Source organism: Pongo pygmaeus, chromosome 1, assembly GCF_028885625.2.
Source record: "Pongo pygmaeus isolate AG05252 chromosome 1, NHGRI_mPonPyg2-v2.0_pri, whole genome shotgun sequence".
Lineage (NCBI taxonomy): Eukaryota > Metazoa > Chordata > Mammalia > Primates > Hominidae > Pongo > Pongo pygmaeus.
The window spans coordinates 163,054,857-163,077,533 of NC_072373.2; the positions used below are offsets into that span (position 1 = coordinate 163,054,857).

General features: G+C 40.6%; 1 protein-coding gene across 8 annotated transcripts in view; it reads right to left on the reverse strand.

The window, feature by feature from the left end:
• Positions 1-22,677, reverse strand: part of IL23R (interleukin 23 receptor) — a 141,885-nt gene that overhangs the window by 75,291 nt on the left and 43,917 nt on the right. For all 8 annotated transcript variants that reach the window (XR_010124293.1, XM_054483624.2, XM_054483653.2 and 5 more), the window contains one exon: positions 15,924-16,080. Coding sequence is in view for 7 of the 8 variants with exons in the window: in XM_054483624.2 (XP_054339599.1) it covers positions 15,924-16,080 (157 nt within the window). In the remaining variant the exon portion in view is untranslated. The remainder of the gene's footprint in view (positions 1-15,923; positions 16,081-22,677) is intronic.

The following is a 22,677-nucleotide window of genomic DNA, read 5'->3' on the forward strand; positions in this document are numbered from 1 at the left end:
TTTCTTTTAAAAAAATTACTTTTGGGGGCAGGGAGAAATCACAACTTGAGGCTGAGATATCACAGACTTGTATAAGGAGCAATGTGGCCCATGTGACTGTCTTTGAGAAAAGGATCCTACATTTCCAATGAAAAGGTTCCTGTGGGGCTTCAGAAATTTTTGAAAAAGGCTGGTCTGGCCAGATGCAGTGGCTCATGCCTGTAATCCCAGCACTTTGGGAGGCCGAGGCAGGTGGATCACTTGAGGCCAGAAGTTGAGACCAGCCTGGGCAACATGGTGAAACCCTGTTTCTACTAAAAATACAAAAATTAGCCAGGTGTGGTGGTGCATGCCTGTAATACCAGCTATTTGGGAGGCTGAGACGGGAGAATCACTTGAACCCGGGAGGTAGAGGCTGCAGTGAGTCTAGATCGCGCCATAGCACTCCAGCCTGGGTGACAGAGGGAGACTCCATTTCACAAAAAAAAAAAAAAAAAAAGAAAAAAGAAAAAAGGCTGCTCTGGGTGCAGGCATAAGCGTGAGGAGGGTAGTTTTCTGAGAACAATGGGTGAGGGATTTTAGAAGATGAAAACATCAGAAAAGCCAAAAGTTATTTCCTGTGTTTTTTGTCCTGGCTTCTCTACAGCAAGAGGAAAATGTTTCACCGGGAATTGTGACAAAACAGAAATTTTTTTTGGCTTCTCAATGCCTCGCTAAGTCTCTTTTGCTCCATGGGTATATGGTTCCACCAAACTCTGAGGGAACAAGGTTATGCCCTCATGGCCAACAGTCAGGTTTATTAATCTAAAGTGGTATCTTTACAGGCCAATGTTCATTCGCAGGGAGCTCAGGCAGGAGTCTGAATCTCCATTATTTTGAAATTTTAAGAATAAAAATACTGGCCAGTTGCAGTGGCTCATGCCTGTAATCCCAGCACTTTGGGATGCTGAGGGGGGTATCAGGAGTTCAAGACCAGCCTAGCCAATATGGTGAAACCCCGTCTCTACTAAAAGTACAAAAATTAGCCAGGCATGGTGGCAGGCGCCTGTAGTCCCAGCTACTCGGGAGGCTGAGGCAGGAGAATCACTTGAACCCAGGAGGCAGAAGTTGCAGTGAGCTGAGATCACGCCATTGCACTCCAGCCTGGGCGACAGAACAAGACTCCATCTCAAAAAAAAAAAAAAAAGAGTAAAAATACTATATTAAAAGGTAACACAATTTTCAATTTAGCAAAATCATGGGCTTATAGCATATGCTGCTGTAGTATTTTTGTTTTCACTTTTATTATTTTAAAATTAGCATTTTTAATTTAAAAGTAATATATGGTGTTGTTGGCTTTTAATACAGGTTAATGTAATTCTGTTGTATAAACTACAGGTGGTTATTTGGCAATGAAACTTCATTCAGTTATTAATTTGCATTATATAAAAACAATTTTCATATCCGACTAGGGTTTTATTAGCCCTAACACGGAATAAATACAGTCTTCCTTTAGAGTCTATTTGTAATCATAGTTCCAAATCAAACAGGTGCATTAAATTAAAGTCATTTATAAAAGGTACTTAATTCTCAGAGGGAAATTTCACAAGGAATCAGTTATCTAAAATAAGACAATTTATAAACAAAATCGTCAGAGAAGAAATCAAGCCAATGTTAGGCATAGGACTGAAACAAAGCTATGTAGATTACATTCTTCATGGAATACTGCCACCACGTGGCTACGTCATTTCTTTTTAAATTATACTTAACATCTTTGACTGTAAAAGCGATAATTAAAGTACAGAAAAATTTTCAACAGGAGAAATTAAAAGGAGAAAAAAAGAACCATCCCTAATCCCATCCTTTTAATCCACCTGCTATTAGTGCTTTATGGTATTTGCAAGTATTTTAACATACAAAAGCATTCACAAGCACAGAATCTCACACACACACGTGCACACACACACACACACAGCCTTTATGACTGGAAACTGTTGTTTATATCAGTTCTGTCATCAGTGCATTGCCTAATTTGCTAAAAAAAAAAAAAAACCTCATTATATCTTATTGTATTTGGTGTTTGTGGTATTACGTCCATAATGAGACAGTTCCATCCTTGCAACAGAATATTAACTTATGCCTATTAATCTCACAGGACATACTTGAATATACTAAAAAAATCCAAATTATCTTTAATTTGGGAAGAATTTTTATATAACTTGTACACACTGGCATCAAACTTTAGTCTTACAAGAAGACAATGTGCCTGTGGAAATTTAGAGCAATCTCAAATGAGAAATATGGTTTCTTATTATTGGACAAAATTTAAAGCATCACAACTATATTTTTTGGCCTACCAAAACACCAGGCTAGTTTAATCAAATCCACTCAAAAGGACCTGGTTTTAGCAATAATGTATTCCATCTGTATCTTAAGGATGATGCCAAATCATCACCTCAGCTCTTCTTTCTAAATCAACCATACTAGTCTATTTTCACACTGTTATGAAGACATAATCAAAACTGGAATTTTTTTTAAGACAGAATCTCCCCTGTTGCCCAGGCTGGAGTGCAGTGGCATGATCTTGGCTCACTGCAACTTCTGCCTCCTGGGTTCTAGCAATTCTCATGTCTGAACCTCCCAAGTAGCTGGGATTACAGGAGCATGCCACCATGCCTGGCTTTTTTTTTTTTTTTTTTTTTTTGGTATTTTATTAGAGACAGGATTTCACCATATTGGTCAGGCTGGTCTCGAACTCCTGACCTCAGGTGATCCACCTGCTTCAGCCTCCCAAAACGCTGGGATTACAGGTGTGAGGCACCACACCTGGACAAAACTGGGAAATTTATAAAGAAGAGACTTTCAATTGACTCACAGTTCCACATGTTTGGGGAGGCCTCAGGAAACTTATAATCATGGTGATCGGGGAAACAGGCACGTCTTACATGACGACAGGCCAGAGAAGTGCCGAGCAAAGGGGGAAAAGCCCCTTATAAAACCATCATATCTCATGAGAACTTACTATCACAAGAACAGCATGAGTGTAACCGCCCCCACCATTCAATTACCTCCCACGACTCATGGGGATTATGGGAACTACAATTCAAGATGAGATTTGGGTGGTGACACAGCCAAACCGTATCATCAACCATGGGGCAAAGTATGTTTTGTCATCCTTTTAAAGTGACCATTTAATGAGTATTAATTATGTCGCAGGTAACATGCTAAACTTTACATGTTTTCTCTCATTTAATCCTCACAACAACCCAATCACACAGACAATATTATTATCCTCATTATACGGATAAGGAAACAAAAGAGTAGAAAGGATAAATAACTTGCTCAAAGTCACCTAGGTAGAGGGTGAAGAGTGGAAATTCCCATCCAGTTCTGACATGTAGTTTGTGCTGGTCACTGATCTCATTAAATTAATAACCTCACTTCCACAGCAGGATGGCTCAGGGTGGGCAGCAGAGTCAGCCCTGCAAGCAGCCTCTCCCAGGATGAGACTTAGCATTGCTCCACTGAGGACTCACCATGGTGTGCTGGGGCTGCCTGGCCTTGTGGGGCTCTGGACCCCACAAGCCCTACTGTGCTAACCCATTTAGCACTGATGCTTTAAATCTTCTAGCGTAGAGTTATTTTCTTCTTAAAACCGACTACTTTCCTTTATTACACAAGTAATACACGCTAGTTACAGGATGCTTGAAAAGTATAGAAGGGTATGGAGAAGATAATACAATTTTATATTTGTTTGCAAACTAGAAATTATTATTTAAAAAAATATGTTAACAGTCTTTTGTGTATGTCGGTAGCCTAGTGGAGATCATACTCTTTGTAAATGTTTTGTCTTGCTTTTTTTATTCAATTTTTTTTTTTTTTTTTTGAGACAGAGTCTCACACCATCACCCAGGCTAGAGTGCAGTGGTGTGATCTTGGCTCACTGTAACCTCTGCCCCCTGGGCTCAAGCTATCCTCCAGCCTCAGCCTCCTGAGTAGCTGGAATTACAGGTGCACACTACCATGCCAGCTAATTTTTGTACTTTTAGTAGGGATGAGGTCTTGCCATGGTGGCTAGGCTGGTCTGAAACGCCTGACCTCAGGTGATCTGCCTGCCTCGGCCTCCCAAAGTGCTAGAATTACAGGCGTGAGCCACCACACCCGGCCTTATTCAATATTACTTAATAAAAATTTCCTCATTTTATTAAAAATTGTTCAAAACATCATGCTAGGGCTAGTTAGTATTTCATCATGTTTTACTGTATTTATTCAATCATACCCCTATTGAGAAACTGTATAGCTTGGTGGTTTCGAACACCAACTGCAGACTCAAACAAAACTCAGTCCAAGTCCTGGCTCTACTAGATGGAGTTCCATGGCCCTGGGCAAATTGCTTAACCTCTCAGTGACTCAGTTTCTTCATTTGTAAAATTAGATAAAAGCAGTGAGGTCATGAGGTTTGATGAGACAGTTCATATCAAGCACTTAGTACCATGTTTTACACAAATAAAACCTTAATAAGCACTAATTATTGCTATTGTTGAACTTTCAGACTGGTTCCAAATTCTTACTATTATAATTAGGTTTTGGATGTATATCATTTTACATAAATTTCCTTCCACTGATTATTTCTTAAGGCCAGATCTCTACAAGAGGAATTACTGAGCCAAAGGGTATAGACATCTCTAAGGTTTCTTTATTTACTTTTGCGCTTGCCAATCTTGATGTCAAAGCCACACTAACAAAGGCCTGCATCATAAAGGCTTTGATTAGAGCAGACACATGGACTTTTCTGGACCTTTCAGTGGTTCTAGATATTCAAGAAAGAGGAGTCATATTAAAGGAGACAAAGGATGTGTTTTTTTAAATAATTGGAGATTTGCCCCCACCCTCCCTCCTATTTTTCTCAAAACCCAAATACCTCCTTTTTGCTTCTCTCTTTCAAATCTCCTTTTAATAATTCAGCTGTTTCACAGCATTTAAGTGCCATTTCTCCAAGCCAGGCCAGTTTAGCTCTGTGGTCAGAATTCAACATTATCGGGCCAAGGGTAAAGAGTTGAGTATGTCAATTAGCAAGGCAAAACTAATGCCAACATATCAAATAGGCACCAGAAGCCCAGGGCAGGGAAAACAATGTGTCAGAACAAACTCATTACCACACCTTGAAAAACAAGTCAAGCAATGAATCATTTAGTGGATTATAGTGTCAGTGGTGTATATAAGGGTAGCGGGGTACACACAGACATACTCAAGGGTTTATCTTCCTTCTTGTATTCTTGAGCTTTAGGTACTTGGTATGTAGGGAGAAGGTAAGAAATCTACATACGGCAGTCACATTGTTAAAAAGAAAGAATAAGAGGAGGAAAAGGCAAAAAGCAGTAGCCACCCAGGAAATTTTCCTAAATGACAAGGACCATACAGAGAAGGTCTGATGTCAAAGTGTAGCAAAACTCTATATGAAAGAATGGACAGCTTCCAAGTCTACACAGTGGTCAACAGATTCCTCAGAAGTACACCCTTGCTCTCCAGGCATAGCATCTTCCAATCTGAATAGTCTAGCGGACATTTGCCATGTTTTATTTGCCCAGCACTAGGATATACTTCCTTGTGGGCATCCTAAAAAAGCTGAGAGGTAGTAGGGCTACAAGCAAATGGCCTAAACCTCGCCAACCATATGCCCCCTCCCCTAACACCGAGGCTGTGAATGTGGACGGGGTGACACAGGGCTTCCAGAAACCACTTAGAATCCAATGTAGGCACCATAGCTGTATCCAGGGTACAGTGACAGTGGCACCAGGGCAGGCAGTGGCAGTGATCAGTGTCAGCTGCAGGGTCCTCGCCAGACTTTTCCTAGGCTGTGATTTTGGCTGTGGTTCTGGGTCCTGCTCTCACTTGGATCCTGTTCATGCCCATTTTGCCAGGCTTTCTACTGATTTTCAGCTACCTAATAATTCTCTTTCTGCTTAAGATAACCAGCCTTGATTTATTTTGCTTACACCTAATCATCCTGACTAGTAAAAACTGCAATTGGTGGTAGTGGTTGGGGAGGTGGGGAGATGTAGTAGGACAAATAATGGCATCATAAAGATGTCCGTGTCCTAATCCCTGGAATCTGTGAACAGGTTACTATAATATTATGAAGTACATATTTTGTCTTCATCCTGGTTTTCTGGCATTCAAGTCCTAAAATCCTTAGAATGCCCAAAGTGGTAACGGTGATTTTGTATGCTAATGAGTTGACTAGTGGCTGGCCGCCCCTATGTAGTTTCAGGATGGGGGTTGTTCAGAGGAAAGATCAAGGCACGATTAGAAGGTTGGGATTTTTCAACCCATCCCCAACCTCCAAGAGGGGAGAGGGGCTGAAGATTAAGTTGATCACCAATGGCCAATGATTTAATCAATCATGCTTACGTAATGAAGCCTCCAAAAAAACCCAAAGGCCTAAGTTCTAGGAGCTTCAGGATAGCTGAACACATGGAGGTTCCTGACAGGTGACGCACCTGGAAAGCTTATGGAAGCTCCATGCCCCTCCCCACATGCCTTGCCCACTGCATCTCTTCCATCTGGCTGTTCGACTGTATCCTTTGTAATGCTGTTTATCATAAACCAGTAATCATAAGTGTTTTCCCAAGTTCTGTGGGGCATCCTAACAAATTGATCAAATCTGAAAAAAAGATCATGGAAACAAACTCTAATTTATAGCCAATCAGATGGAAGTATAGGTAACCACCTATTACTTGAGACTGGCATCTGAGGTGGGAGTTGTAGGATCTGACACTGTCTAGGCAGATAGTGCCAGAGTGAATTTACTTAGAGGACACCCAGCTGGTGTCCCTCAAAGAATATGCCAGAGAATTTGCTGCCGAAGGTGAGAAATCCCCATACACATCTTGGTAATCAGAGGTCACAGAAGTCACCTGTGTTGTGAAAGTACTATATAGCAAGAGAAATTGAGTATGTTCTTTCTACTCAGTTACCTTATAAGGCAAAAGGGAATTGAGAGGAAGTGGCTGTCCTAGATTATATGGGTGGATCTGGTAAAATCACAAGAGTTCTTATAAGCAGAAGGGAGAAGGGTGAGAGTCAGAGAAAGATTGGAAGATGCTATGCTTCTGGCTTTGAAAACGAAGGTTGGAGCCACGAGCTGAGGAATGTAGGCAGCCTCTAGAATCTAGAAAAGGCAATGAAACTGATTCTGTCCTGTAGCCTCCAGAAGGAACATAACCCTATTGACACCCTGATTTCAGCTCAGTGGTTGTGATTTTGGATTTCTCACCTCCAGAACTAAAAGATAATAAATTCATGTTGTTTTAAGCTATCAAGTTTGTGATGATTTGTGACAGTAGTAATAGGAAACTAATATAGAAGATGATGACTTCAAGAAAAAGCATAATCATAGGCCAGGCATGGTGGCTCCTGCCTGTAAACCCAGCACTTTGGGATGCCAAGGTGGGCAGAGTGCTTGAGTCCAGGAGTTCAAGACCAACTTGGCAAACATGGTGAAACCCTGTCTCTACCAAAAAAAAAAAAAAGGAAGAAAAAAAATTAGCTGGGTAAGGTGGTGCATGCCTATAGTTCCAGGTACTTGAAAGGCCAAGGTGAGAGGATTGTTTAAGCCCAGATCTTATGAGCTGAGATCACACCACTGCACTCCAGCCTAGGTGACAGAGAGAGACCCTGTCTAAAAAAGAAGGGAGGAAGGAAGGAAGGAAGGAAGGAAGGAAGGAAGGAAGGAAGGAAAAAGAAAGAAAGAAAGAAAGAAAGAAAGAAAGAAAGCTTTGTTCTGTAGTAATAGGTTGCAAACTTCAGGGAGATTATAGAACTCTTCTGAATTCTTTCCTATTCCACAGAAACTTGGTGGTTTATCAGAGGCAAGACCTGAAGAAAGTTAAATAAACCCAAATGAAAAGTCTAAAGTGATTAGAATTTCAAGAAACACTGTGTCTGTTTAACATGGGTTAGTAACCAAGAGTCTACAAGTTCAGAACCCATCTCTATGTGGACAATTCACAAATGTCTAATTACACATAATAAAATATTTGAAAAATACATTCTGTGTGCCATCATCTAATTTGCATTATATTTAATAGCACTGATATTTAGTTCCATTAACATAATATTTGCTTTTTCCCTTTCAGCCACTTAAAAACCTGAAAAATTAATGAGCATCTTCAAGGAGTCACTGGCAGTGCAACAACCAATACTGTTTTGTGAGAAGAAAGCAAAATGTTGTTTAATATCTTGCTCATACTTGCCTTCCTCTGGAAAACTGTCAAAAAAAAAAAGAGTAATATGAGTTCTCTGGGAAACTTTTCTATGGCAAGCAGCAATTCAAGCAAGTTAATTAGTCGTCATGAAATGAGACTGCTCTTCCCTCAGGCCTTTAACCTGTTATTAAAGGGATTATAGAACCTGTGTCTTTTCTTTGTTAAAAAGGGATCTATACTACAATGCAGAATTGAAAAAGATTCCTGGCTAGCCATTGTTGTTTCACCTTTTTTAAGTCAGTAGTAGCAAATTTAGACGACTGACTTATACATTTTCAGTGTTGGTTTTCTACAATGACAAATTGTCTTTTCCCCTTTGGGGCTCTTTCCGCACTGCTGAAAGACCCCAGGATAACAGTGGCTATCAAGGTTGGTGGATCAGAAGCTCTAACTTCAGCAGCTCTCAGTGGTTCTCATAATCTCAGCTGAAACCTCACATTCAGAGACAGGGTGAGTTCTAGGCAGAAGAGGGTCACGTGTGATGTGATGGTTAATTACGACAACAGTCCTGTATCCTGTGCTTTGGGGGGTTCCTGTAATGCCCAGGTGGGCTGGGGTGGTCAGTGACTCAGGAGAAATAGGAAACAGAGAGGTGACCATATAGTACTAGAGATGATGGCCTAAGATTCTCACATGCCCACTCTTTTCTGTCCCCCAAACCACTACTACTAAGGCGTTGGTGATACAGACAGCAAACAGGAAAATACTGAATAAATGAGGGTGGTTCCCTGGCAGAAGTCCCACCCTCAAGTTTGGAAACCCACAGCCCTAAATAGAAGCAAGCATTCTTGTTTTCGTGCCCAAAAGTTGCCTTTTGGCCCGCTATGCCCCGCTATCCTGTACCCACATAAACTCCAGACCCCAGGTTCCAGAAGCAGACAGAGAGATAAACAGAAGAGCAGAAGAATGGCAGAATGGCTCGGCAGGGAAGGAGAGAAGAAAAGGAGCATCTGAATGCCGAGAGAAGTTCCACTGGGGATGATCGGAGAGGAGATTGGCCACTGGACAGCCAACTCCTGGGGAAGATCATCTTCCCGCTCTATCCCCCTTCCAGCTCCCTATCTATCCCACTGAGAGCCACCTCCACCACTCAATAAAACCCCCACATTCATCCTTCAAATCCATGTGTGACCTGATTCTTCCTGGACACTGGACAAGGACCTGGGTACCAAGAGGGCACTGAGCTGGTTAACAGTTAAGCTGTCTGCAGACAGCAAAGCTAAAATAGTACACTGTAACACATTCCCACTTGGGCTTTGGGAGTCACAGGCATCCACCCCTAGATGCTACTGTGGGGCTGGAGCCCCAAGGTGCTCACCTCAGCTCCTGCACCTGTCCATCTGTGTGCTCCCCCTCCCATAAGGGGTTTGAGCATGTGCCTTGGCAGAAGAGATGAGCCACATGATATGCGACAGGAGTCAGGGAACTCTCCCATTTCAATGGCTTGGGCAATCATATCCACACCGCCTTTCTGTCCACATTTTCTGTCCATTCCCTATGTTGCCTTTTATGATGACACTTCCCTCTCTTTAAGAGTGTGTCTGACCTCTACAACAATGGTTCTTACACTTCACTGCAGAAGTATCACTTGGCAAAGCGCTCAGGAATCTCTACTTTAAGAAGCGCCCAAGCTTTCAGGCCAGGCACAGTGGCTCGTGCTTGTAATCCCAGCACTCTGGGAGGCCAAGGCAGGGGGATCATTTGAGGTCAGGAGTTCAAGACCAGCCTGGCCAACATGACGAAACCCTGTCTCTACTAAAAATACAAAAAAAATTAGCCAGGTGTGGTGGCACATGTCTGTAGTCCCAGCTACTTGAGAGGCTGAGGCAGGAGAATAGATTGAACCCAGGAGGCAGAGGTTGCAGTGATCTGAGATGGTGCACTACACTCTAGCCTGGGTGACAGAGCAAGACTGTATCAAAAAAAAAAAAAAAAAAAAGTGCCCAAAAGTGCCCAAGCATTCTTAATGTAGATTGTCCGCAGACCCTACTATGAGAAAGAGTGCTTTCTAAACAGCAAATAACTAGCTAGTAAAGCACATGATGAATTGCCCATGATGGTCCTGTCTTGGCTAAGGCCGCCTTTTTTACCTATCCTTCATCCTCATCTCAGACTGCCCCTTCCTTACCTATTCTATCAGAAACCTCCTATAGTACTATGGTTTCATTCTCATCATCTACCCCTAATCTGCTTCCACATCTTGTATTCATGCCAAAGTAGCAGTAGTCAATAGCATCTTCTGGTTCTTTTCTCATGCGTTTGCATTTCCATAACAAACACTGCATTAGAAATGAAGCTCTGTTGGCATAGTTTTATTACTAGCTAATGTGTAGAGAATGATTTTGTTTCGCAGGCGGATGCAGGACCCTCCTAGGTCTCTTAGGAAGGAGACTAGCAGAGCTATAAATAACATGGGTGCTGGAATCCCATAGCCTGAGTTAGACCCTGGCTCTACTGTTTACCAGCCTCGTAATGTTTGACAAAACTGCTTGGGCCATATGGTTTCATCTGTGCAACTGGGATAATAATTATACTCCTTTTATAGAGCTGCAGTGATAAATAAAGAACAATTCATATGTAAAATGCTTATCAAAATGCCCAACACTTAGTAAGCATCCAATAAATGTTAGCTATTATTATTTATTATCCTGAAGTCACCCTGGGATTCAGTCTGTTAATTGGCCTCTTGCTATTATACCAGATAGAATAAATGGGTATTCTGGAGGATTGATTTTCTTTTTCAGTATAAGGCTTTGTTTGTCCTATTAAAGTCTAAATACTCTAAGTCAGAAAAAGAGAATAAGTCATTAAACTTGATTATAAGTGAGTTGGTTTGGTTCATTTCTGAGACCAGGTTTTTAACGGCCAAGTCAGGCACTATTCAGAGGGAAAGCAACCGAAAAGAATAAGAATGCTGAGGCTGCAGGACAAGCCATACCCACTTCAGGATTTGTCCTCTGGTCTTAGCTGGGCAGAATTTTGCAAACACATTGTATTGAGATGAATCAATTCAGTAATACACATGTCAGAGTTTTAGAGACTAACTCAGGAAAGTACTGCTTGGAAGAGGCGTTATTGCCTGGGCTGTGTTTCTTCATAAATAAACCTTTAAGCACTGAAAAAGTTTGGCTGGCCAAAAAACCTCATTATCAAACAAGTTGGTTAAATAAATAATTACAGAAATGATATAATTTTATTTTTTCAATTGTGAGGCAATTCATACTTCAGCTGTGAAGTCTGATTCTTACTGCTTTTATTTACATCTTTATGTATGATGCAATGTAATTTATCTAATTATTATGCTTGATTTTTACTGTGTGTCTTCTCCAGAAGGAAACTTCTCCAAGGCAGGGAATTTTGTCTCCTTTGCTCACTGAGGTTCTGCAAGGATCTAAAAATGCCTGGCACATGGTAGAGGCTAAATGAGTATTTTGTGAATGACTGTCTTTTCATTAGGTCCCTTTTTAAAAAGCAATCAATATTAAAGATTCGGTAAAAACCAGTTCGACAACATACATCAGCATCTTAAAAGGTGCTTAACTCTTGATGCAATAATTCTTCTTTAGAACTAAAGGAATAAAGACCATTTATATGCAAAGCTATGCAAAGAAGTTTATTGATAATGGATAAAATGGAAATGACCTAGATGTTATTTAGGTAGGGAAATGCCTAAATAAATTATAGTACATACATAAACAAGAATGCCATGCAGCCATGAAATCAGTTTTTAAAAACTTAACAGGGTAGATTAAGTAAGAAAATCAGGATATAAAATAGTGTATATGTCATAGCCCCAACCATTAAAAAAATGCATAGGAAAAACTAGTATTAAATTAAATAAATGTAAATAGTGGGTGTTTTTAGGTTGCATACTATAATAAACTTACATTGCTTTTACACACAGAAAAAAAGGTACATTTTCAAAGAGATTTAACATGAGCACTTTCCCTAACACACTTTTACTGTTTCTCATGTAATGTGTCTTAGAAAGGAATTTGTACCAAGAGAACAGTCTATGGTTTCTCTTAGCTAACATGTTAAACTTTGATAAATCCAAGTTTTCAGGGATACTTAATTTTAATTGGTATTTTTGTCTCTTAAGTGATTTTTCTCCTTAGGAAACAGACTTTAAATTTAAACTGTGGTGTTCCACGTGGACACAGGAAGGGGAACATCACACTCTGGGGACTGTTGTGGGGTTGGGGGAGGGGGGAAGGATAGCATTAGGAGATATACCTAATGCTAAATGATGAGTTAATGGGTGCAGCACACTAGCATGGCACATGTATACACATGTAACTAACCTGCACATTGTGCACATGTACCCTAAAACTTAAAGTATAATCATAATTAAAGAAAAGACAAAAAAATTTAAAAAAATAAAAATAAATTTAAACTGTGGTGTTCCTATTTCCTTCTACCTGTAGCTTAAGACTTTTATCTTTATTTTACTTTATTTATTTAGAGACAGAGTCTCGCTCTGTCACCCAGGCTGGAGTGCAGTGGCATGATCTTGGCTCACTGCAACCTCCACCTCTCAAGTTCAAGAGATTCTCCTGCCTCAGCCTCCCTAGTAGCTAGGATTACAGGCACCTGCCACCACACCCAGCTAATTTTTGTATTTTTAGTAGAGACGGGGTTTCGCCATGTTGGCTAGGGTGGTCTCAAACTCCTGACCTTAGGTGATCCACCCGCCTTGGCCTCTTAAAGCGCTGGGATTACAGGCGTGAGCCACCACACCTGGCCAAGACTTTCATGTTTAAAGAAGAACATTTGTAGTCCTATACTTAGAATACTTAAGTAAGTTGCTCCTTTGCTTCCCTGAAATTAAAGAATGAAATTGCTGAGGGATGGTGGGGAAAATGCACAGTATTTTCACACTGGGATCAAGAGCCTCATACTCTACCAATTGAGCTAGCCAAGCAGTTCAATATTTTGAATAAGAAAAGTTTTGTTATAGTTTAGCTGTCATTACCCACCAGCAATGTGCTATTTAGCAAGTCATGCCCAGTTTCTGCTTTTGTAAAGTAGCGCTAATTACACTACCAAATGTGGTTGACATCATAATCAAACAAGCTTATACACAGTAGTACTTCGTAAATGATAAATGGTAGTTATCAATTTGCATAATCTTGCTAGGCAGTTATAGAGTTCATTAAAAAATAATGGGTTATCAACTAAATTCTACTATAAAATAGCATCTAAAGTCCACGAATTGTTAACAGTATCAACTTGACAGAATACCTTCAATTAAAAACTAACTTTTAAAAAAGAGAACTGATACTGAAAATAATCTCCTGGCTGGGTGCCATGGCTCACCCCTGTAATCCCAGCACTTTGGGAGGCCAAGGCGGGCGGATCACCTGAGGTCGAGAGTTCGAGACCAGCCTGCCCAACATGTAAACTCCGCCTCTATTAAAAATACAAAAATTAGGGTTTGAACTCATAGGCTCAAGCAATCCACCTGCCTCCATTTCCCAATGTGCTGGGATTACAGGCATGAGCCACTGCACCTGGCCAAAGTATTTCTAAGATTTGGGCAGTAGGAGATACCAGAAGAGCTTTGCAGCAAGTCATGCTCTTTGCTCCCTCTACTAATTTGGCAGCCATCAATATTTATAATGTATGTCAAAGTGCCTTGAAAACATAAAACACAATTCCAGAATGTTGTAATAATGATGCTATTCATACTGGGATTATAATAAAGTCCTTCAGTTCTGAAAAGAAAATGTTAAATCTAGTGTATAAGGTACCTACAGTAGGGAGACATCTTTAGGTTAATGGAGCCATTAGGAGTATTCTTACAATTACAATAGATTCATTTTATTATGTGCTTCAACTGAAGTCTATTTGGCTAAGATGTTATTGAATGGCATGAGTAAATGACTATAAAATTAAACTAATAATATTAGAAGTAGGAAAATATCTAAAGATAAACAATAAATCAGCTAAATCCTGTTGAGGAGAAGAGAATTATGTGTTTAGGAGTTTTAACTTTCTGATTGCTTTGCATATGGTAGATAATGTTTATTGATATGATTGTTTTCTGTCTCTTTTAGGAGAATATGTTCTTAATAATATTTTCTGAGATGGAGTCCCACTCTGTCGCCCAGGCTGGAGTGCAGTGGCGCGATCTCGGCTCACTGCAACCTCTGTCTCCTGGGTTCAAGCCATTTTCCTGCCTCAGACTCCAGAATAGCTGGGATTACAGGCATGTACCACCATGCCCAGCTAATTTTTGTATTTTCAGTAGAGATGGGATTTTGCCATGTTGGCCAGGCTGGTCTCAAACTCCTGGGCTCAAGTGATCCAACTGCCTCCGCCTCTGAAAGTGCTGGGATTACAGGCTTGAGCCACCACACCCAGATAATATTTTTCAAAACAAGTTCTTAGCTTATTGTATGGCTCACAATTGCCCAGGATGTCACCCAGGCTGGAGTTCAGTGGCGTGAACATGGCTCACTGCACTCTCGACTTCCCAGGTTCAAGTGATCCTCCTGCCTCAGTTAGCATGGTGGACCGCATCTGTAGTCTGAGCCACTTGGGAGGCTGAGGCAGGAGGATTGCTTGAGCCCAGGAGGTAGAGGCTTTAGTGAGCTATGATTGAAGCCTGTTTAGATCAATAATTCTTCCTGTAGTCCCCAAGTAGCTGGGACTATGGGCGTGGGCAACCATGCCTGGGTAACTTTAATTGTATTTTTGGTAGAGATGGGGTCTCCCTATCTTGCCCAGTCTGGTCTTGAACTCCTGGGCTCAAGCAATCTTTCTGCCTTGGCCTCCCAAAGTGCTGGGATTACAGGTATAAACCAGTGTACCCAGCCTCCCAGATGGTTTTTACGCCCAGGAATGTTTGAGAACCATTATATAAATTATAGTAAGCCTTAAGAAAATCAAAGCAAAATGACAATTTAAATGTTACCATCTGCCCTAGAATAGTTTTGTCAATTTTGGTCGAAGGGAAAGAGAAAAAAAAATATTTTGTAGCTTTATTTTGTTTTTGTTTTAAACTTATTTATTATCATTATTATTATTATTATTATTATTATTATTATTATTATTGAGACCAAGTCTCGTTCTCTTGCCCAGGCTGGAGTGCGGTGGTACAATCTCAGTTCACTGCAACCTCCACTTCTTGGGTTCAAGCAATTTTCCTGCCTCAGCCTTCCGAGTAGCTGAGATTACAGGCACCTGCCACCATGCCCAACTAATTTTCATATTTTTAGTAGAGACAGGGTTTCACCATGTCGGCCGAGGAGGTCTCGAAGTCCTGACCTAAGGTAATCCACCCGCCTTGGCCTCCCAAAGTGCTGGGATTACAGACATAAGCCACTGCACCTGGCTGTTTTAAACTTTGTAGGAAACAGGGTCTTTTTCTGTCCTCCAGGCTGGAGAGCAGTGGGATGATCATAGCTCACTGCAGCATCAAACTCCTGGGCTCACGCGATCCTACTACTTCAGCTTCCCAAGTAGCTGGGACTACAAATGCATTCTACCACCCAGACTAATAATAATTATTATTTTTTTTGTACAGACTAGGGTCTCACTACGTTGCCCAGGCCAGTCTCAAACTCCTAGGCTCAAGCAATCTTCCTGCCTTGGCCTCTCAAAGTGCCGGAATTATAGGTGTGAGCCACTGTGCTCAGCAGAAAAGATATATAAAGAAAAGCCCAAGAGACTAAAATATATAAGTACACTCACCTGTTTCAGGTGTTTTATGAAAAAACGGTGAACTCCAAGGCTGCCAGTACCTTTTGCCTGTTTCTTGACATCTCACTTGAAATACGTACTTAATGTTTGGCTCCAAGCAGAATTCTGACTGTTGCACATATGTAAAATTGGTGTCAAATTCTTTAACCTAAAATGGATGGGTAACAATAATAAAATGTGGTGTGCTTTTAAAACAATTATTTTATTTAGCAGAAATGTATGGAACACCTACTATGTTCCAAGCTGTCTTCTAGGCTCTAGGAAAACAAAGTGTTCTTTATATAAAACATGGCTGTACATAATCAAATACTGTCTCAAACATTAAAACTGAAATACACACTGCTTTTTTTGAGATAGAGTCTCGCTCTATTGCCCAGGCTGGAGTGCAGTGGCTCGATCTCGGCTCACTGCAACCTCCGCCCCCCGGGTACAAGTGATTCTTCTGTCTCAGCCTCCCAAGTAACTGGGATTACAGTCATGCACTACAACACCTGGCTACTTTTTTGTATTTTTAGTAAAGACGGGATTTCATCATGTTGGCTAGGCTGGTCTTGAATTTTTGACCTCAAGTGATCCACCCGCCTTGGCCTCCCAAAGTGTTGGGATTACAGGCGTGAGCCACCGTGCCCAGCCCATACTGCTTTATGTTTGACAACTGTCTCAAATCTCCAGAAAGTCCAAATGTGACATTACATATATGTGTATATATATTTATTTATGTGTGTATATATATTTATTTATTTATGTGTGTGTGTGTATATATATTTATTTTATTATTTTTTTTAGATAGGGTCCCACTCTGTTGCCCAGGCTGGACTGTGGAGTGCAGTGGCTTGATCACAGCTCACTGCAACCTCCACCTCCTCCTGGGCTGAAGTGATCCTCTTGCCTCAGCCTCCCAAGCAGCTGGGACTACAGGCATGCACTACCATGATTGGATAATTTTTTAATTTTTTTGTAGAGACAAGTTCTCATTATATTGCCCAGGCTGGTCTCCTGGGCACAAGTCATCCCTCTGCCTTGGCCTCCCAAAGTGTTGAGATTACAGGAGTGAGCCACCACACCCAGCCTTAATTTTGGAATATATTCTTAATTTTGGAATATATTCTTTTAATGGGGTGGGGAAATGATAGCTGATAGCAATTGTCTGAATTCCCCTCTCCCCTGCAGCTGGATATTTAGATCAATAATTCTTCCTGAATGATGAAATAATTTTATTCGCTAATGGTGACTTTTAGAAAAAAATACCTATAAGCTAAGCTGTAAGTTGGTCCTCATTGCAGGTTATTGCAGATTCTACAAGGCCCAATAATACATATATATATATATATACACACACACACACACACACACACACACGTATATATATGTGTATATATGTATATATGTGTATATATATATGTGTCAGAGAAAAATTAAAATATTAAGAATGTTGAACTGAGAAATCCAATGGAGGATAAAGAAAATAGCTGAGGGATAAACGCAAAAATCTTTTTTTCCCTGGAGCACTACACCCTGCTATAAAACATAATGAAAAATGAGCCCCAAACAAACTGTTTCAGTTGGCAGAAAGAAACCAAGGCATTTGTACAGCATCTTCAGTATGTTCTAGTAACTGATTTACTGGAAAAAGTGAAGCATGATTGAAAGGCAGACATAAAATATGTCAATATGTCTAGAAATGCATTTATGCAACAACTAGGTGAAAGCAGTTATCAGATACTCATGAAAGAAAAATTTAGAACGATTGAGATTAAAAAAAAAAAGAATGAGGTATCAACCTCATTCAGGGATACTTCCATTTAAAACCCAACCTTAACATTAATCCTTAAAACTTGCAATGCACTGAAAATGTAAAATTCCTGAAAATATTTGTTTGGGGGATGTCATCTGCCCTAGAATAGTTTTGTCTATTGAGACATGTCTTATGGAAACTCTGAATGATATTTTTCAAACTCTGCATGAAAGATATCTTTCAGAGTTTCCATAAGCCATGTCTCTATTCATGGCCCTGGAAATTTTCTGCAATGTTAATATAACTGGAGAGTGTCTGAGGTCTCCTGGGATCTAGAGAAATTTTACTCACTGTGCCAAAGATTTGACTTTCAAATGTACTCTGCTTCATATTAGTGTCTCTTGTAAGGAAGCTGTTAGTCTCCAATATGTTTCCTGCCATTACATTTATAGATAATCCTCTTAAAGGAAAGAAATACCCGAAAGTATAGCCAGAATTCCGAAATAGTAAGAAGAATGTTATGGAACTGTTATCAGTTGTTTAAACCATGAGGCAAACCAGGTGGCTGCTTAGGGCCCTGCAAGTACAACATGATACCTCAGGATGATATCTTTGGAGGCTAAAATGAACATTGAAAGAGCTGGACTTAATTGAGTGCCTCTGTAAATAATATAATTTCAAGAGTGCAAGAAATTTTGAAATAAGTCCATTTCTACTTAGAGCCTCAACTCTGAAGGTTAGGGGTCATTGAAACGTAATGTTCTTCGGTTTGAGATCTCTTTTCTTACGTTAAATATAAGTTCCTGGGAACATCCTTGGGTGGAGGGAAGAAAAATCTCCAACCTAGTTAGAGTTCTATAATCCCTACCTTCCCCAACTATCAATATGGGACATGGCACTGGATGAGAGGGTCCTTGGTAACCCACCAGTGTCTAAACCCTTGGTTTCTCCCTTTACCCTACAACCTCCTCCTCTTTCTGCCCAAGTAATTTTTATCTAGTGTTTGGTAGAGGAGGGAAATGGGGTGGTGATGGAGAAACTTATTTGTGACTAATCATACATTTTTCCACATTTTCTGTCTTATACCAACCTTCAGACTTGGAAATGCCAAAGCCAAGGATTTGTCTTTGCTATCTGTATGCTGTTCTATCAGCCCTTTCAAGAAAAGAATAAATACTTGGTTTTGTGCAGCCTAAGTTAAGAATGGTTTTCTCATTTTTAAATGGTTGAAAGAAATTTTTTTTAAAAAAAGACTATTTCATGATGCATGGAAATTATGTGAAATTCAAATTTCAGTGTCCAAAAATGAAATTTTAATTGGAACAGACTATGCCCATTCATTTACATAATTGTCTATGACTGCTTTCACGCTACAAACACAGAGTTGAGTAGTTGAGACAGAAATCTTATGTTCTGCAAAGGCTAAAATGTTTACCATTTGGCCCTTGAATAAAAAGTTTGCTGAGACCCTGGTGTAGCTTAATTAGAGAAATGAGTCACCAACAATCCACTTACTTGAACACATAGCTAAGATTTCCCTGCCTCTGTCACTAAAGCTGGACACCATTAGACAAATAATAATAATAATAGTAATAGCTAATGTTTCAAAATATTATCCACATGAACTTGACATTATAAAAATCAATGGAGATGCAAAAAATGATCATGGCACATCTCTGCCTTCCATGAGTTCACAGTTAAAGAGTAGAGAAATAGAAGTGTAAACAGGCAAGTATACACAATGTGGCAAATGCCCTGAAACAGAGTATACGGAAGTAGATGTGGATTGCCGTTCGCAACTGGGAGCTCAATTTTTGACATGAATTTGAGGGGCCTAGGACACAGCCCATAAAGATACCAACAAATAGTTAGAAATATAGGTCTGACTTTTGTGAGAGTTGGGAGGGCTCCAAGTTCTAGCCTACATACAGATGTAACTGAGGCCTTGGGAATAGGTGAAAGGAGTAAGAAAGAGAGGAGACAGTGAGATGGTAGGTATGAAGGGAATGTCAATGTTTAGGGAATTGGCAGAAAAAATAATTTACAAAGGAAAGGGCATCCAGAAATATTGATAGAAGACTAACACATTCTTGAAATGGGAAAACCAAGAGGATAGACATTTTCAGGACTAAGTGGTCAACAGTGTCAAATGCTAGAGTAGGATGAAGACTGCCAAGGTTCTTGGTCTTTGTTGTTTGGAAAGATGCTACCATCTTCTTCTCCTCGCACAAACTGGTTCCAGCAGCAGGTGGAGAGTCTTGATGACATTTTGAGGTGGATTGCAATAATGCCCAGGTAATTTCCCTGCCCTATATCCTGGCTCTTTACCATGAGCCATTTGAACGTTCTCCAATTCTGGCTCTGGTTTGTCCATGTGGCTTGCTTTGAGCCAACAGACATTGGTGAGCCTGATATAAGCAGAGGATTGAAAGACACTGGAGAGATTGGGCCTTAGGTACTCTTGCCCTCTGCCATCACCATAAGGACATGCCCAGGCTAGCCTGTTGATGGCAGAAAGAGGACCGGGAGACATGTAGAAGAGAGCTCATGCAAAGACATAGGAGTGAGCCAGCTGAGCTGCAAACACATGCCCAATCCCAGCAAAGCTCAACTTAGACCAGCTGGACCCCACTGACATTGAGAAATAAATGTTTATTGTTATATGTCCCTTCAGTTTTTGTGGCAGTTTGTTACACATTATTGTGTAGCAGGACGAGCCGCAGACGAAACCTCTCAGACACCGAGTTGTAGAAGGAAGGGCTTTATTCAGCTGGGAGCATTGGCAAGCTACTGCCTTAAAATCCGAGCTCCCCGAATGCACAATTTCTGTCCTTTTTAAGGGCTCACAACACTAAAGATTTCACATGAAAGGGTCGTGATTGATTTGAGCAAGCAGGCAGTACGTGACAGAGGCTGCATGCACCAGTGGTCAGAGAGAAGCAAAACAGGGCAGGGAGTTTCACAATGTTCTTCTATATAATGTCTGGAATCTATGAATAACATCAGTTTCTAAGTTATGAGTTGATTTTTAACTATTGGGTTTTGGCCAGGCAGGCCCAGGCCTGGTTTCGGGCCTGGTGCCGGGCTGCCTGTCTTTGCTTTTACTTCCTTGTTGTTTTTTCTTAAAACAGGTACTGAGTATAAAACAATATAAAACAATATGAGAGGGTCTCTCTCTTCCCTCAATTGTAGCAGTAGATAGCCGATATACCAATCCCTCTTATTTCATGTAAATAGGAGTATGTAATAGACTAGAAAAATGTTTAGAAAATAGGAAGGAATTATATTACCAGTGTCTCTGAATAAGTTTTCAGAAACCAACTGTTTTCTGGTTGAAACTCTTATTCTCTGCTCCCCCTGGTGGTGCTACATAGGCCATCTTGGTAATAGGTACATTTGAGCTCACTTTTCAAAACCTTCTCTTTGTCAGAAGTGGCAAATGGAACTGAAATAATATTTGTTATCTCATATGCTCTTCATAACAATCTTTTGTGATAGGTAGTATTAGCTCCATTACATAAATAGGGAAATAGAGTTTGAAAGAGGTCAAGCCAGATTTTTTTGAACTTACACCGTCAGTAACTAAGTGCCTCTCACAGACTCTACATCACTTTAAAGACCACATAAATATTTAGAAAATGAAAAGACAGGTTTCAAACCAACTTTGAAAAGCTAGTTATATTTTGTAATCAAGATTACATAGTAGGTGGTTTTTCTCTGAGATGTTTATTTTCTTTCTTTTTGTAGAGATGGGGGTCTCACTATATTGCCCAGGCTGCAGTGCAGTGGCTATTCCTGGCGGGATCATAGTGCATTACAGCCTCAAAACCCTGGCTCAAGTGTTCTTCCTGCCTCAGTCTCTCAGGTAGCTGAATATAGGCTTGTACCACCTCTCCCAGCTGAGATTTATTTTCTTCTTGCTATCTCTGAGCCTTTACTAAAATCTGTATATGTTCCAACCTGGTCTAAGCTAGACTGCTAGGGAATTCAGAAGGGAGAGAGGAGAGGTGAATGAGGTGGGAGCAAGATGTTTGTAAATGTTCTCCCAGAGGCAGCTGTGTCTCCAGAGACAAAATCTGAAGCTTTGACCTGGAACCATCTTTCAAGAGATAACTAGAGTCATGTGTCACTTAACGACAGAGATACATTCTGAGAAATGCATCGTTAAGCGATTTCATCATTGTATGAACATCATAGATTGTAATTACACAAACCTGGGTGGTATAGCCTACTACACACCTAGGCTATATGGTATAGCCTATTGCTTCTAGGCTACAAACCTATAAAGCATGTTACTGTACTGAATCCTGCAGGCAATTGTAATATAAATCACTAGGTGACAGAAATTTTTCAGCTGCATGATAAGTTTATGGGACCACCATCATATATGCCATCCATCATTGCCTGAAACATGGACTGCTGCGTGGCACATATTCTCCTTGCCTCGTCAGCCTAATTCCCTTAGATACTTCACAGTCTGTATGTACCTTAGCTAAAGGGGCTGAAAAGCACCCTCAATACCGTGACTTTCAGGTGGATTCCTTTGCTCTACTATCCCTGCTGCATGGCTCCCCTAGAGGCTAGAGAGTAACATTACTAGCTAGCCTTTAGTGAACAATTACACTATTCCAGGCTTGTAGCTAACTTCTTACATCATTGGATCTCCTTTCCCGCAACAAACACATGATATAAGTGCTTATCTTATCCCCATGTTATGTATGGGAATAATGAGGCACAGAGAAGATAAGAAACATGCTCAAGATTGCATGACTAGGCCAAGTGCAGTGGCTCACACCTGTAATCTCAGCATTTTGGGAGGCCGAGACAGGCAGATCACTTGGGATCAGAGATGGTGAAACCCCATCTCTACTAAAAATAGAAAAAGAAGCCAGACGTGGTGCCCGATGCCTGTAATCCCAGCTACTAGGGAGGCTGAGTCAGGAGAATCGCTTGAACCTGGGAAGTGGAGGTTGCAGTGAGCCAAGATCACGCCACTGCACTTCAGCCTGG